At 45.1% G+C, this 16,142-nt stretch overlaps 1 protein-coding gene across 1 annotated transcript in view; it reads left to right on the top strand.

Moving 5' to 3' along the window:
• LOC138287955 (putative tetratricopeptide repeat protein 41) overlaps window positions 1-16,142 on the top strand; it is a 574,376-nt gene that overhangs the window by 252,638 nt on the left and 305,596 nt on the right. The window contains exon 9 of the mRNA XM_069228994.1: window positions 148-387. Coding sequence (XP_069085095.1) covers window positions 148-387 — 240 coding nt within the window. The remainder of the gene's footprint in view (window positions 1-147; window positions 388-16,142) is intronic.

The following is a 16,142-nucleotide window of genomic DNA, read 5'->3' as shown; positions in this document are numbered from 1 at the left end:
GAATGACAAGAGCATACAAGCACAGTAAAAATGGTTATCTGATCCGGAAACCTGTGACAAAGATGAATGCATGAGTAATTCAGAAGTATTGTCATAATGTGCACTACACCGCTTATCGTTGGAATCGCTTAACTTTTTGTTTTGTAGGATTGAAGGGCTGGGTGGTGGATCTGTTGTGTTTGCTGAGCGTCTCTCGCTGTGGGCTTGCAGAATCTGAAATATTCTATTTGTTGAACGCCCTTGGGTATAGCAATGGATATGAAGTAACCCCCATCCATTGGGCTGCGTTTCGTTCTGCTACCTTCCGTTGGATCCAGGAGAAGCCTGATGGCCTGCTGCACTTCAGTCATTGGACAATACAGGATGCCGTGGAGAGCAGATTACTAGGTAAGGACTGCATTCATCTAATACTTGTTCGTAGAATGAATAAATAAGTCATTGAAAATATGCGGCTCATGAAGTCTGCATAATCCAGACCTCAATTGTCCTGTCCTCCTGTGTCCTTGTGCGCCTCCTGCTCAGTATAAAATGCTCTGATGTTTGTTGCCGTTTATTGAGGGTGAGGATATGGAGGAATTAGTAGCTAACCAGGGAAGCTGAGCTGAGATGCTTGCAGCTGGTTACACATTCACATTGTTGTTCTTTGATAGGGAACTAATGAAGAAAAGCTTCCTTTTGTATAATAGTGTCCTGGCATATCCTACCGTGCAGATCCATCTGCACATTATAAAAAGAGTACCCAGTGATACAAAATATCTAGGCAAGCAATAAGAAGCCCCAATGCTGTTTGATGCATCTGACAGCTTCATATCCTTCTGCAGGAGGAGTTGGGAGGGAACTGCAATACCTGTTGTCATAACTTGTTTCCTGTGGCTTCTAGTTCCTGATTGTTCCAGTGTGATCCAGAAACACCGCAACTGCCTGTGTTTTCCCACTGCGGTTTCCCCAACCGGGTTTTTCCACCCACCGTTCTGAGCCAACAGAAGCCCCGCCCACCCCAGGACATACTTAATGCAGGCCGCAGTGCGACTGCTCGCAGCAGGTGAGCCGCTAATGTGCCAAACACAAGCCTGTCTGTGCCTGGACCGCACCCAGCGCCATAACCCCAGGCCCTCCCACCACCCGAAAATACACCATCGCCAAGCTCTGTTACATCCTTAACCCCAGACACCACAACATACACTGCCACCGTGTCGACCCATCTCCACATTAGGACCTTTCACCTGCACCCACTGCCACTTCACCTGCCACAGCACACACACCAGCCAACCGACCAGCCCCACCTTGAACACACCAAGACAACACCTGAACAAAAACACCAACTCCATGCGCCCTTCTCAACACACGCTCACTATGAACGCATTTCACTGAATTATAGGACCTCTTTGCCACCCTCACACCCAACATTGTCTTCCTCACCGAGACCTGGCTTAACCCGATATCCGCCACAGACATTGCCACAGCGATCCCCGATGGATATAAAATCACTCACCAGGACTGCACCAACATGCCAGGAGGAGGAACAGCCATCATCCACAAAGAGACCATACAAGGCACCACAACCACTGACAACACCACCACCCCCACAGAACATCTCAACTTCCATATCCATACAGATGACAAAACAACCGTCAAAGGCACCCTCGCATACTGACCCCCAGGCCAGTGCTCCAGGTTCTGCAACACCATTTCAGACTTCATTGCCCCCCCAACCGGAGACTCCAAGGACTACATCTTCCTCAGCGACCTAAATCGCCACATCGATGACCCCAACAACAACAACACTGCACACCTCCTCGACAGTATGAGCAGCCTCGGATTGAACAAGATCATCCAAGACCCTACACTCACTGCAGGACTTATGCTGGACCCCATTTTCACCTCCAGCAACTGCGTCAAATACAGCGGTGTCACAGAACGCACATGGACTGATCACTCTATTGTCCACTTCAGCATCTTCAGCCCTTGCACCTCCACCACCAAGATGACCAGTGCCCCCCAATGGAGGTGGGCCAAAATCTCAGAGACTACCTAGGTGGATGCCCTAAACACCTCCAGCCCCACTACTGCCACCAACCTTGAGCAAGGATGGAAAAACTTCAACACCTGGATGACTAATTGCTCCAACAGCATTATCACCATCAAGAACAGCATCTAGAGAAAAAAATTCTCCAAAAAGGCCAGGTGGTACACCCAAGAACTCAGAACAGCAAAACGAGAGAGCAAACAGCTGGCGAGGAGATGGCGTGCCAGCAAGGACACCTATGACAGAGGAGCCTTCAAGACCTCCCTTAAACACTACCACCACCTGCTCAGAGAAACAAAGAAGACAGCCCTTGCCACACACATCGAGACCAGTGCCAACAACATCAAGGAACTTTTCAACATCGTTAAGGAATTCTCCAACCCAGCTACCAGCGAAAATAACATATTACCCTCACAGGAGCTGTGCGACAAACTTGCCTACTTCTTCCATGACAAGATCGCAACCATATACAAAAACTTCAAACCCCAACCCGCATCTACGGACTTCCTCGACCAATATGCCACCACCGTAACTGTCAGTAACCACACACTGACCACCTGGCACATCCTCTCTGCCCAGGGCATCACATCTACCATGAAATTCATCCACTCGGAAGCTCCCACAGACCCATGCCAGCACCACATCTTCAACCTTGGAAACCAAAAGATCGGCCACAAACTCTTCACCCAGCTCAACACCTCTATCACCACTGCAATGTTTTCCAATGCCTAGAATCATGCCGAAGTCAGATCACTACTCAAAAAACCCTCAGCCGACCCCAACAAACCCAAAAACTACTGGCCAATTTCCCTGCTCCCGTTCCCAGTCAAGGTACTGGAAAAGATCATCAACAAGCAACTCATGAGATACCTGGAGCAGAACCAGCTACTCAACGCCTCCCAATCCGGCATCCGCAACAATCACAGCACCGAAACTGCGCTGATCGCAGCCACCAATGACATCTAAACCCTCCTCGACCAAGGAGAAACATCAGCTTTAATCCTCCTTGACCTCTCGGCATCCTTTAACACCATATCCCACCTCATGCTGATCAAAAGACACCACCACATCGGCATACAAGGGGACGTGTTCAGATGGATCACTGGAAGAACCCAGAGGATCCATTTCCCACCTTTCACCTCCAAAGCCAAGGAGATCACCTGTGGTGTCCCCCAGGGCTCATCCCTCAGCCCTACACTCTTCAACGCATATATTACCCCGCTGGCCAACATCGTCAGATCTCACAGTCTCAACATAATTCCTATGCAGGTAACACCCAACTCATCCTATCAGTTGCCAACAACCCCTCTACCACCAGAACCAACTTCCACAGATGCATGACAAGCGTCACTGACTAGATGAAGAAAAACAGCCTGTAGCTAAACACAGACAAGACATAAGTACTGATCTTTGGCAACAGCAGCAACACATGGAATAACTCCTGGTGCCCATCAGACCTAAGACCCACACCTACTCCCTCTGACTACGCCAGAAAGTTCGGAATCATCATTGACAACAAGCAAACTGTAAAATCACAGATCAACGCCGTCTCCTCCACCTCCTTCCTCACTTTGCACATGCTACGTAAGATCTTCAAGTGGCTACCTCTACACACAAGACACACCATGACACAGGCCCTAATCACCAGCCAAGTGGACCATAGCAACACCCTCTACATAGGAATTGCTGCACACCTCCTACAGAGACTTTAGACCATACAGCCGCAGCCAAACACATTCTCGGTCTTCCCTGACAAACCCACATCACACCCCACCTTAGGCAACTCCACTTGATTCCCTTACAGAAGAGATGCCAATTAAAGCTGTTGACTCTTGAACACAAGCCTCTACACCACCAAGAATCCGCAGTACACTAACCACTTCCTGAACTTCCACCCACCATCGAGAAGACTACTCTCTGCCTCCCTTTCACTTGCCCCTACTTCCTGCATCTACAGAAGCAGAAATGGAGGACACTTCTTCTCTCACATCGCAACAAAAACCTGTAACAGCCTCCCCACGCACCTCTGGACCGTCACCTCACTTCCGGAATTCCGAATGGCCCTCAACACCTGACTGTTCGAATAAGCCTCCAGGACCTGCAAGCGCCTGGATACCCTATTGAGTGATTAGCCACGCTTTATAAACTCTCTATTTCTTATATGTGGCAAGCCGATTGTGCATCATTTTTGTTGTTAAATCACCCACTAGCCAGTTCTGTTCACCAACTAAGCCCTGTATTGAATGGTGCAACTGTATTTAATAGAAGTAACTCCTGAAATAGAGAGCATTGGAAATTGGTTTATTGGTAGGTGAAGGTGGGTACATACAGCTAGTAATAACACCACAATCACAAATAAAGTCCGGTCAAAGTCTCAATAAATTAATCCTTGCTCAAACCTTGGTAGCTTGGCTGATGAGCAGTCAGGCTTAACTTAGAAGACAGGAGTGTAAAGCATTTGATATCAACAAAACAATAAATACGGAAAGGAACAAAATGCAGCAGGCCAGGCAAAAACGCAACAATTCCTAATTATACCCAGTAAATCGCAATACGTGTAACAGTAGTAGCAATACGATCCTTTGATGTGCAGCTCCACCAAGGCCCCTGCTGCAAGAAAGGACCTAAGAGGCAAAGAAAGCCCCAACAGTGTAAGACATATGGGGTGCACCACTCCAAATTATCCAATTAAAAACAAGTCAAAGTAAAAAGTTCAATAGTATTCGGTAAATAATCATGGAAAGCTTCTGTGGATTTCTTCCCGAAGTTTTTTAATTTGTATAGAGAATTTGATACAGCAACGGAACAGCCAACGTGTTTCGCCTGACACAAAAAGGGCTTCTTCAGGGCTGTAAGGTAACATATAACCACAGCAACGTGTAAAGAAACAACATAGATCAAGTAGCAGAAAAAGGGAAAGATACTCTAACATAAAAAAAGCTATCTTGTATACTTTTAACAAACAAAAGATTACTTCTGTGAGTATAATAACAACAGAAAGACAAAGTTTAAGGAGTCAAAATGTCCCGACCAATGTCAGGTCAAACATAATTAATAGACCAGAACTAGCAAGGATAAGTACACACAGTCAAAAATAAGATAAAATGCAACGTAAGAAGTTTACATGTGCAAAGGTGATGGAGTAATTCTTCCCATAGTGAGAGAAACAAGCATTGTGTTTATGTAGATGCAAGACGAAAAATCCCACTACCAATAGGTCCAGATTTCCAAAAATACCAAAGAAGCAGAAAGTGAAAAGGCCAGAGGTATTTTCAAGTCACGAGAAACATACCAGAGTCATCCTCCTGATGGAGCAGGAAAAACTTTGATTTGCAAAGGGCAAGTGCACAAGGGTATGAAGTAATCCTAGTAAAAATAAGGAGAACAAGGAGTAAAAAGACCATAAAAGGACCTAAAAAGAGCCTAGGAGGATATATATAAAAAGAAAAAGTAAGAAAAAAGAAAGGAAAAAGAAAGAAAGAACAAAAAAAAGAAGAAAGAAAAACAGGGGGGGGGGGGGGGGGGGCGGAGAAGTTGTATGCAAAACCGAAAATAATATATGTAGTATTATTCTCCCCACGAAGAACAACATTTTTGTTACTTTATTATATAATAAAGAGAGCAAAGAGACGGACATTAGATAGATCCATAAGTGCCAATAATCAGTAAAGGGTCACCCAAATGGTTACCATATTTGAGACGCAGCTGAAGGCAGCTGGGGCCTTACCTGCGTGAAAGTTCTGCAGTATGATGCTGCCCAGCAGACTACGTGGTGTTTGCAACTGGTGATTAAGAGGACAGGCAGGCCAAGTCCTAGGCCACCTGTCCCACCGTTTGGAAAGAAGACACGATAAAGAAACGCCGCGGGGCACATTAAAAAGTATCAAAAGGCCGGAATTCACAATGAAAACGTGCCCGGCCGTATGCCGCCCGTCTAAAACAATAAATACCTAAGACAGCAACACACTATAAAAATCCAATACTAATTTATTATAATAGACAATATCTTTACCTTTTAAAATGACACCGGATGACAAAAAGGGAACCAGAGATGTGAATTTTAAAAAATGAAATAAAAAAATGTGATTTCTAGCACCTAAAAGTGAAAAGCACCAAGTGCGGCCATCAAGTTGTACTGGACCGGGACCAACTCAAACTTTCAGGCCGACTGCGATGGAGCATGGGTCAGATACAGCGAGTGGCTGGAGCTGGTCAAGTTTTACCTTAGCACTTAGTCACTTTTGTGGAGCTTTTTCTCTTGATGTGCAGCAAGTCTTCTCAGCAGGCTGAGTTGCGGATCGACAACACCGACTTGCTTCAGCTCGAGGCTGCAGTGAATTCCTGGAGGTCTTGGTTCTCGTCATCGGTGGCAAAGACCTCTGGAACTTTAGTGGGGCAAACCTGAATTTCAGGCAGAGTCACAGTTTGACGTCACCTGCTTCACTCTTGACGATGGGTCGGTCAACTTATGAAGCTTTTTACCAAAAATTCTCCAAATGATTCCAAACTTCTTGATCTTCTTCCAGAAGGTCCTTTTGGGGTCTTGAATGGTCCAGAACACCAGCCAAAAGTCCAGATGCTCTGATTTGCCTCTTGGAGGTTCAGGACTACAATTCCCACAGTGCACCTGGTCAAGTTCACAAAAGTCCAGGTGAAGCTGGTCAGCTGGGCGTGTCTTAAGGCAGGTGACTTCTTGAAGCCCTTTTGTACCTGTTGCTTTCAGGAAGTCCACTAGGAGTTCAGCAGGGCAGTACTTCTTCTCTTGATATTTCCAGGCAGTAATATGAGTTGCTGGGCATATTATGTTCTGTAGGCTGGCAAGACTGCGGGCACCCTGACCGATGGGGTGCAGGATGCCACCCTCCTTAGAAGTGTGGCATATTTTCATTCCAGAAAGCACTTCTTCAACAAAAATCAAAATGGAGGAAATCTCCCCTGGAAGTTCAGGTCCGGCTAACTCGATCTACAAGTGCGGCTAACCTTTCCCTACACTTCTTTTCCAATCCCTCTCCTAATCTAATTATAGACTCCCATCTGGCTAGGTGTACAGGAAGTGGGGGTGGGCCTAAGTCCTGCACTATCTGTCTTTGTCCCTGTCAAGATCAGTTTGGGTAGCCAGCCCCCTACCTGTACTGACATCAGCAGCAGCAGATCTCCAATGACCAGATGGTCCCTTTGTTTGAGCCTGGGCCACTTCAAACCTCAACAGAGCAGCATGGCCCAACCTGCCAAAGGCTGACCAATCAGAAGAGGCTGCTACACAACTGTTTTAGGTAACTTTAGGAAATAAGTTCTAAAACTTTTTTTCCTGTAATAAATCCAACCTTGGCAAATTGTTGGATTTATTGTAACTATTATTGTGATACTTTGAATCACTGTTCTAGCCCATTCCTTCCAAACGTTTGACTTTATTAAAGTTTAATAAAGCATTTCCAAATTAGCCAGTGGAGCTACAATGGGGAAAAATGAAATAGGCAGTTTTCCCCTCACCAGGGCATATAAACATATTTTATAATGTCCCTGCTTTTAATTACAAGGCACCCTCCCTTTGAAGCACCTAGTGCAGTCCATAGAGGTGACTTATATGCAATGAAAAGGTAGTTTTAGACTTTGGAAGTACTGTCAACTCCTAAGTCAAATTTGGACTTAGTTTTATTTTAACGGGAGCCTGCAACAGCAGACACCACAGCATTGCACCCGTAAGTGCCTTAAACCCACTGGGGTCCCAAAGCCTTCATACCCTATTATATTCTAGGGACTTACATGTATGTTGTGAGAGCCAATTGTAATTATGCCTAATTACCATATATCTTTTAAACAGGTCACTAACCCTTGGCCTGGTTGGCAGAGCCCAGGGCACAATCAGTGCCAGAAAGCTAGCATCTAGTAGACCAAATGGGGGCAAAACGTGTGTGTGTGAAGGGGGGAGGGTCTGCAAAAAACCCTGTTTTCTTTCAAAGAGCACTTACCCCATCGTTTTTATTTGGCAATATTTTGAAGCTGCTCTAGTGGAGCAGCCATCCTTAAATCTGTTACCTGTATTTAACCTTTGAAACCTTTACTCATTTAATATGTTAAGTTGTAAGAAGGCTAACCTTTGGAACCTTAACTCAGGTGTTACCATATGCTATAGTAAATATACCTTTAAGAATTGTTAGCTTGCCCATCAAGAGTACCTGAAATGTACTGTAAAATTTAATTCAAGGCATGCACATTTAGATTGTGCACCGTGTCAAGGTCAGAAAGCATATTGTTCCAGAAGTATTTAGTCCAATTGCAGCCCTCCACCTGACAGCCCTATACTTACCGAACACTAATGTAGAAACATAGATACACAAACCCAAAGGCATTCTAAATGATTTCATATATTCCAGCACATCAGCTGTACTTACAGATGCTCCTAGGTGCGTAACAAGTTGCCATCAACAAACTATGAACTACTGAGTGGCACCTTTGTGTTACATATTTCTTTATCTATACGTTTTCACTACATCAATCCAGCTAGAAGCTTCATTACTATTGTGCACATGAAAGGAAACAATTAACCCTGCAGGGTTTCTATTCTAATAGGCTAGAATTTCATAACTACAAATAGTTTGTCCTGCACGTGACTTGTGAATGTGTGTTGTTAAGTCCCTGGAGAAAGTTGGAAGGATTCTCTATAGGAGCCCTTACTAATTCCCTTGTTGCAGGCATGCTAGTAAACATGTCTGAAAATAATTCTGTGATTAATATCTTAGAGAATTGACATCTGGCTGAGAGACCTTGCATGGTAGGCCATAATAGCATGGAAAATTCTAGGAAAGGTGGTTAGAGATGAAGGCCATGCAGTTTAGATCATGAGATGTTGCCTAAGATGTCTGGCATATCAAGGTCATAGTTGATCATGCAACTTATTATTTGGATGCATTCCCTTTGAGGACGACTATCCACCATATATGTGTGATAGAATTATTTATTTCTGCTCTACCAAATTAGTTTTGTACCAAAGGTCCACATTTTATTTCTAGTTTGATGGAAAAAATCTGTACTATACTCAACTTAAAACACCTAACAACCCTTATATAACATTGTTCTATTGTTGTGAAGATGTATTTGTTTATTTAATTGATTCATAAAGAGATGGCTTGTGAAAGGCAGCCACTTCGAAACACCAGTTACAATGTTGAAGGCAGTTTTTTGGGGGGTAAATCGATCACTTTCATATAAATTAAAGTTCCTAAGAAGTACAAGGATTGGGACTCCACAGGATTTTCAGTTCTAAATTTCAGTGGAGGATGAACAACACTCAGCAGGACCCTGCACGTTTGAGGAGGCAACAGTAGTCCAGTGGATTCATTTTGGGATATTAAGGCCACTTTGAAGGGGCTTCTATTTAGTTTTTCCCTGAAAGCTGCAAGTTTTCAGTACTAAGGGCCTCATTACGACCCTGGCGGTCTTAAGACTGCAGGGGCCGCGGTGGCGGTTCGACTGCTGCCAATGTGGCGGTCCGACAGCCACATTACAACTGTGGTGGCTGCACCATGGTTGGACCGCCTGCACTGCCACTTCTCCTCCACTGGAGGGGCTGGCAGTGCTGGCAGTCCTAATCCACCAGGGCAGTGCAGCCCTGGGAATTACAAGTTCCTTCTCCGTTGCATTGTATGGCGGTAGCCCCGCCATGTAAAGGCTGGTGGAGACGGGGTGCAGTGTGCCCCGTGGGGGCCTGCACTGCCCATGCACTTGGCATGGGCAGTGCAGAGGCCCCACTGGCTAGCCCCATCGTGGTTTTTGAAACTCACCATGGGTGCTAGTGCACCCTATGCACTAAAGTATTGCTGCCGGCTTGATTATGAGCCAGCGTCAATGTTGTAGGCCATTCCCCGCTGGGCTAATGGGCGGAAACTATGTTTAGGGAGCCAATTACGCTATCTTAGACTCTCCCTGGCAGTGGCAGACGTGGGTAGTCCTAGCAGCAAATGAGCTGCTGCAATCTGTTTATGTTGAAGCGTATACAGAGAAAGTTGATTGATGTTCAAGTATAATACATTGCAGTAGTCAAGTTTGGATATAATGAGAGCAAGAACCACAAATGTTCTGAGATCTCTGGGAAGGAACGGTAGGACATTTTTTAAGGATTTCAATCATCCAAAAACATGCACTGACTCTTTGATTGACCTGTCGGCCAAAAGTCAAGGAGTTGTCAAACATGATGCCCAAGATTTTGGCAACTGCTATGGGGGATGGTGAAGCCCCACAGGATTCAGGCCACCAATGATTACTCCAATTCGACCTACCGACGCAAGTACCAAGATCTCAGTCTTTTCCCTGTTCATTTTCAGCCAATTCTGGCTCATCCATTGGCTGACTTCCCTCATGCAGTTGTGAAACCTATCTGCAACCTCTTCGAAATCCTCGCTGATGGACACAATAAGCTGCATATTGTCTGCATATGAACAAACCTGGAAACCGCATGAACTGACCAATTTTGCCAGCGGTGCTACATACAAGTTAAAAAGGGTTGGACTGAGGGAAGACTTTTGAAGAACACCACAGAGTAGTTGGAACAGAGCAGCTCGGTCCTCACAGCTAACTGTAATAGATCTACCACTCAAAAATGGCTCCAGCACCCCTAAAGCAACATCTCTTACCCCTGCCTGTTGCAGCCGCTGCACCATCAACTGAGGAGAGATGGTGTTGAATGTGGCTGACAGAAGCAAAAGTACCAGAATAGCTACTCCCACCTGGTCCACTTGTCTACATATAGGATCAGAAGTGGCAATAAGGGTGGATTCTGTTCTGTGATATTGTCAGAACCCGTGTTGGGGGGATCAAGACAGCCATTCACCAAGAGATAGTTAGCTAGTTCATAATTGATGTGCTTTTCTAGAATCTTAACTGGGGCAGCCAGGAGTGAGATAGGATGAAGATTTTTAAGGTCACCAGGGTCTCCCCAGGTTTCTTTTTCAGCCGTATAACAACCGCCTCTTACCAAGTCGAAGGAAACACCCCCAAATCCAACACTTCTACAAAAAAGCTTCCAGAACCTCAGAAATAAGATTCTGGGCTAGATGAAGCACCCTAGGTGGACAGGGATCATCCAGAGAGCCAGAGGTAATTCCCACAAGAAGAGACTTGATCCTATCAGCTGGAAGTGGAACAAACCTAGCCGTAGACGGCTCACTATCAACCCCTCCATCTGCCTCTACGCAATTGGTGAGATTCAAAGAAAGCACGGTAAAATCAGAGTGTGTCTGCAAGATTTTATTTTTAAAGAACCATGCAACCTTATCACAGAAAGATTGTGAATTTTCAAGATCTTGATAGATAAAATGGGATGCCAAAGAACGTACCACCTTGAAAAGTTCTTTGGGGACGTTGACTGCCACCTTAATCTTTTGTGAGAAGAAACCTAATTTGGCGTCTCTAATAACCTGTTTATAATTGCGCAGAAGTACCCTAAGCTTGGCTCTCTCCGTCAAATCTTGATACTGTTTCCATTTATGTTCCTGATGTCTGTACAATCTTTGGAGCTCCTTAAGCTCTTTGGTAAACCTGGGGGCGTACGTTTTGCTGCTGCCATGAGATCTTTCCTTTCTCATAGTGGCAATTTGCTCCACCGCAGCCCTGACCTATTGGTCATATTTCTGTGGTAGCGTGACTTGCCCCCTTGATTTCAATTCCCGGCGTTTATCAAGAGCAAGCAAGCTTTGTCCCCAATTCCTGACTTTCTTGGTGGTCAATTTCCTATGCTGTACTCAATCCCCCTCCCAAACCTCAAAGGATATTAAACTATGATCAGTCCAATCAAGTATCTGACATTCCGTGAAATTGAGACCCCCATGAGAATACAATAATAGTTATAGAAAGTAATGTTTAGTTTTAATGGGTGGAAAATGTTTATTTCCTTTAAAGTTGTTTCTGTTATCGTAATGGTTTGTTATATGTTATTTAATATATCTGCTTCTTAATAATTGGTATAAGTTGTTGTGTTTTTTAAGTTTTAAAAAAGCGTAATTTGTGTGATTTTATTGTATATTAATTTTTTTAATTTTTTTTATTGTGTTGTTTATTGCATATTCATTCTTTTTTATTAATATTTATTTTAATGATTATTATCTTTCAGTAAGAGTGTATTTTGTCTATAGTAAAATATGTATTTTGACTGATTAGAAAAAGTTATCTAAATAACATTTATAAATAAGTTAGTTTGGTAGGTTTTTGTTGTTTACAGTTGTACATGAGGTTTAGGGCCTCATTAGGACATTGGAGGTCAGACCACCCGACCATCAATGCCGTGGGGAGGATGCCACAGTTATACCAATGACATCTCCCTCCCCCTCTTCGTCCTATTACAATGATCCCACTGGGCTGACGAGCGAGAGCATTGTAATAGAGCGTTCCCACCGGTCAGTCCGTGCTACGATATGAGTCTTGGCTCCCTTAAGGGGCATGGGCAGTGCAAGGGCCCCCATCTGGCCCCTCACACTGGCTTTGCACCAGCCTTTTCATGGCAGATTTCCTGCCATTAAAAAGGCTTGCGAAAAGTGTGGTTGAAATCAGCCAGGCGGCGCTGAGTTCAGCGCTGCCATGGCTGGTTACAAGCCCGACCTCCGTCACGCCATCAGGATCCTGACTGGGACGGAGGACTTTAGACGGGTCCACCTGCCAAAGTTGTAATTGGGTGGTCGGACCGCCTAAAGTGCGGCGGTCCAGCCGTCAACATGAGTGCAGCTGTCCTCGAACTGCCACACTCGTAATGAGGCCCTTAGTTCGAATATTTGGATTTTTTAAGATTAGTGTTTTTCCTATGAATTCTACACATGGTAGACACTGGTTGTTAGCAATTACTGGCACTTTGCATTGTAGTATTTCCTACATTTCTTTGGTTTGTAGTTCTACTTTACGTTTTAGCTGGGTTATCTGCCATTCTATTCTAAGTTGTTGGTAGTTTAGTTCTTTTTAAGTATTGCCTGAGAGTGCATGCTCTGTTGCTTGTGTGACATTTCATTTACTTACAGAGGACTTAGAGCCTGCCCATTGCTTACCATAGTTGGTTTATTTGTCGCTTTCTTGCTTCTCCTTGGTTACAGTGGGGTGGCTTCACTTCCTGTTTGTGTGCTTGTCCCTCCTCTGGAGCATGGCTCAACATTCCTTTCCCAGGGTGTCCTTCCACTGCTTGTTGGACTTTGTTTTTATTTTCTTTCAGTTGCAACAGTGCATGTTTTTGCAGGTCAGCTCCCCTTCTCAATCTGTGTTGTTGCTTTCCCCTATGTTTGTTGCTTGCCAAATTGTCTGTTGCTTGCCCATTGATTTTTGCTTGCTCCATATCTGTTGCTAACCGCACTGTCTGTTGCTTTCCCCATTGTCTGATACATGCCTCAACATTGTTGCTTGCATTCCCTCCAGTTATCTTAATGTCAGAAAAAAACAATATAATGCAGACAGCGCTGGCAGTGTCACTATTTTTTGTTTAGTTTGCCCTGTTGCTTGCCCTGTAGTCCCCATCCCTGCTGTTGTTGCTTGTCCCTTCCTCTTCGCCCTCACTATTGCTTTCTCCACCGCCACTGACCAGAAAAAAAGCACTTTGACGCAGCCAGCCCTGGCCGCGTCATATCACCTTATTATGTTGCTTGCTCTGTAACTCCCTCTTACTCCACCTTTGCTTGCCCTTTCCTCCCAGGCCCTATTGCTGCTTGCCACACTCACCTCACCAGATACAAAAATGTAAACAAGGGCATTGCTGTCAACATCATACAGCTGTTGTTTTCCTAACCTTTAACAATGCTGCACAGTGACCACGCTGCTGTACAACACAGCTAAGAGAGACTGTCAAACCCAGTTACTCTTGCATGGGCTTTGCAATGCTTGTTTTAATATTTCTAGAAATTGGTAGTTTAGGGTGGCTTCAGCCTACTGTCTTTTGGAAGGAATTGGGCCACCCTTCCACTGTCTTTTTTCTTTTGGCTTATTGTGCAATGGGACTGAAATATACGTTCCATCAAGGTATGTGAAACTTGAGTTGGTATATGTGACCAGAACAGTGCAGTCTGCCAACTGAACTACCATCAAAATAGTTCATTAGGGGACTATGAGAGGATCTCTGGGAGCAAATGAATTGTCGATCTGGGCTTAGTCACTTCTGGGCAACGAAGGATACCACCAGGGAACTATGTCACGAAAAGTTGACAACCCAAAAGTTCCAGCAAAAAGGTATTGGCTGGAGGAGTAGATAAGGAGGGTGGAGGCATGAGAGACACAGGCTGAATCCCAGAAGATGCCAGCCGAGAGGGAGAGCAACGGAGATTCAAGAGCGCATAAAGAGAAAGCGGAAAACAGAGAAGAGTTTGTCTTTACTGGAGACGTGTTGGAGGCAGAACTGGAGAGCAGACTGTTGTCTATCGTGAAGAGGATGAGAAGAATGCGACATCCAGCCACGTCTCAGGAGGGACGTGGCTTACCAAGGTACATGACTGTATAGGAAGTCATAGCGGGTGATTCCTGGGTGGAGGGGAAGACAAGGGGGGGCTGCACAGTACTAATGGCACAGGTCAAAACTGTGCGTGAACCACAACATTGAGGCGAGTGCACAAGTGAATGAGCTCAAAGGGCGTAAAACGGCAGTAAGCATGTTACTGGGGTGAACAATATAGTATGTATGTATGTATTGTATGTATTGAGTATTTACAAAGCGCATTCCGGCCCAAGGGCATCGAAGCGCTAACTGGGTGAGGCTGTGTCCGCTAAAGGGGAGACTCCAAATCTTATCGCGGGAATAGCCAGGTCTTACCAGTCTCCTAAATGTCAGATAATTATGTTCTTGCCTTAGTTCCAGTGGAAGTGAGTTCCAGACTTTAGCAGCTGCGATAGTGAACGTTCTGTCGCCCCACTTCGCCTTTTTGGTACGGGGAGTTTGAATTCGATAGGCGGTGACAGATCGCAACAACCTTTTAGGTCTGTACCATTGCAGCTTAGTGGTCAGTGCCTTAGGCCCAATCCCATGGACGGCCTTGTGAGTAATGCAGAGAGCGTTGAAAGAGATCCGTTGGGCCACCGGAAGCCAGTGTAGATTTTTGAGGCACTTCTTTGCAGAGGCTGCGCGGGGCAGCTTCAATAGAAGCCTAGCAGCAGTGTTCTGCATCAACTGCAGCTTATTTAGCAATTCTTTATCCAGGTTAAGCAGAAGCGCATTCCCATAATCCAATCTGGAAATGACCAGAGCCAGAGTAGCAGTAATTCTGCAAGGTTGTGGAATAAAAGGAAAAACTTTTTTTAATTTCTTCAGAGTCCACATGCAGGTTTTGATTATCTGATTAACCTGGGGTTTAAAGGACAGTTGATCGTCGAACAGTAATCCTAAATTCCTGGAGGTAGACCCTGGCACAGGGAGAGTGCCACACTCGTCGGGCCACCAAATGGAAGACCAGTATTCCCTCTTGATCCCAAAGCACAGGATCTCAGTTTTTTCGCAATTCAGTTTTAGCCAATTGGCCTTCATCCAGCTGTTCACTGCTATCATACAGGCGTTAAAGCGGGTCGCCACTTCCTCCATGTCTTTGTTAATCGGGATGATAATCTGAGTATCATCTGCATAAGAAGTTGGAATAAAACTGAAAGAGCGGATTAGCTCTGCCAGCTGTGCCACGTACACGTTGAATAACGTCGGGCTGAGAGAAGAGCCCTGAGGGACCCCGCACGGCAGGAGGTAGGCAGGGGATCTAAAATCACCACTGCTGACTGTGGCCCATCTATCTGATAGAAAGGACTCAATCAGCTTGAGAGCTTGATCCCTAATGCCTGCCTGATGTAAACGTTCTAACCGGATGTGTGGGGCAATGGTGTCAAATGCTGCCGACAGGTCCAATAGAACCAAGAAGACCCCCTGCCCCTCATCAACCAATCTGCGTATGGTATCAGATGATGCAATGAGAGCTGATTCAGTACTATGGGATTTCCGAAAAGCGTGTTGCGAGCTGTCTAGGCCCCCTGAGGCTAACAGGAAATCGACCAGTTCTTTATTAATATATTTTTCCAGAATTTTGGCCACATAGGGAGCAGGGCTATTGGGCGTAGATTGGTCAGATCATCAGGTTTACCCGTTTCCTTCTTTTTTAAGGGAATAATAATGGTTTCTTTC

Source organism: Pleurodeles waltl, chromosome 4_1, assembly GCF_031143425.1.
Source record: "Pleurodeles waltl isolate 20211129_DDA chromosome 4_1, aPleWal1.hap1.20221129, whole genome shotgun sequence".
Lineage (NCBI taxonomy): Eukaryota > Metazoa > Chordata > Amphibia > Caudata > Salamandridae > Pleurodeles > Pleurodeles waltl.
The sequence above is the reverse complement of the archived record's forward strand: the minus strand, read 5'-3'. Positions and strand labels throughout refer to the sequence as shown.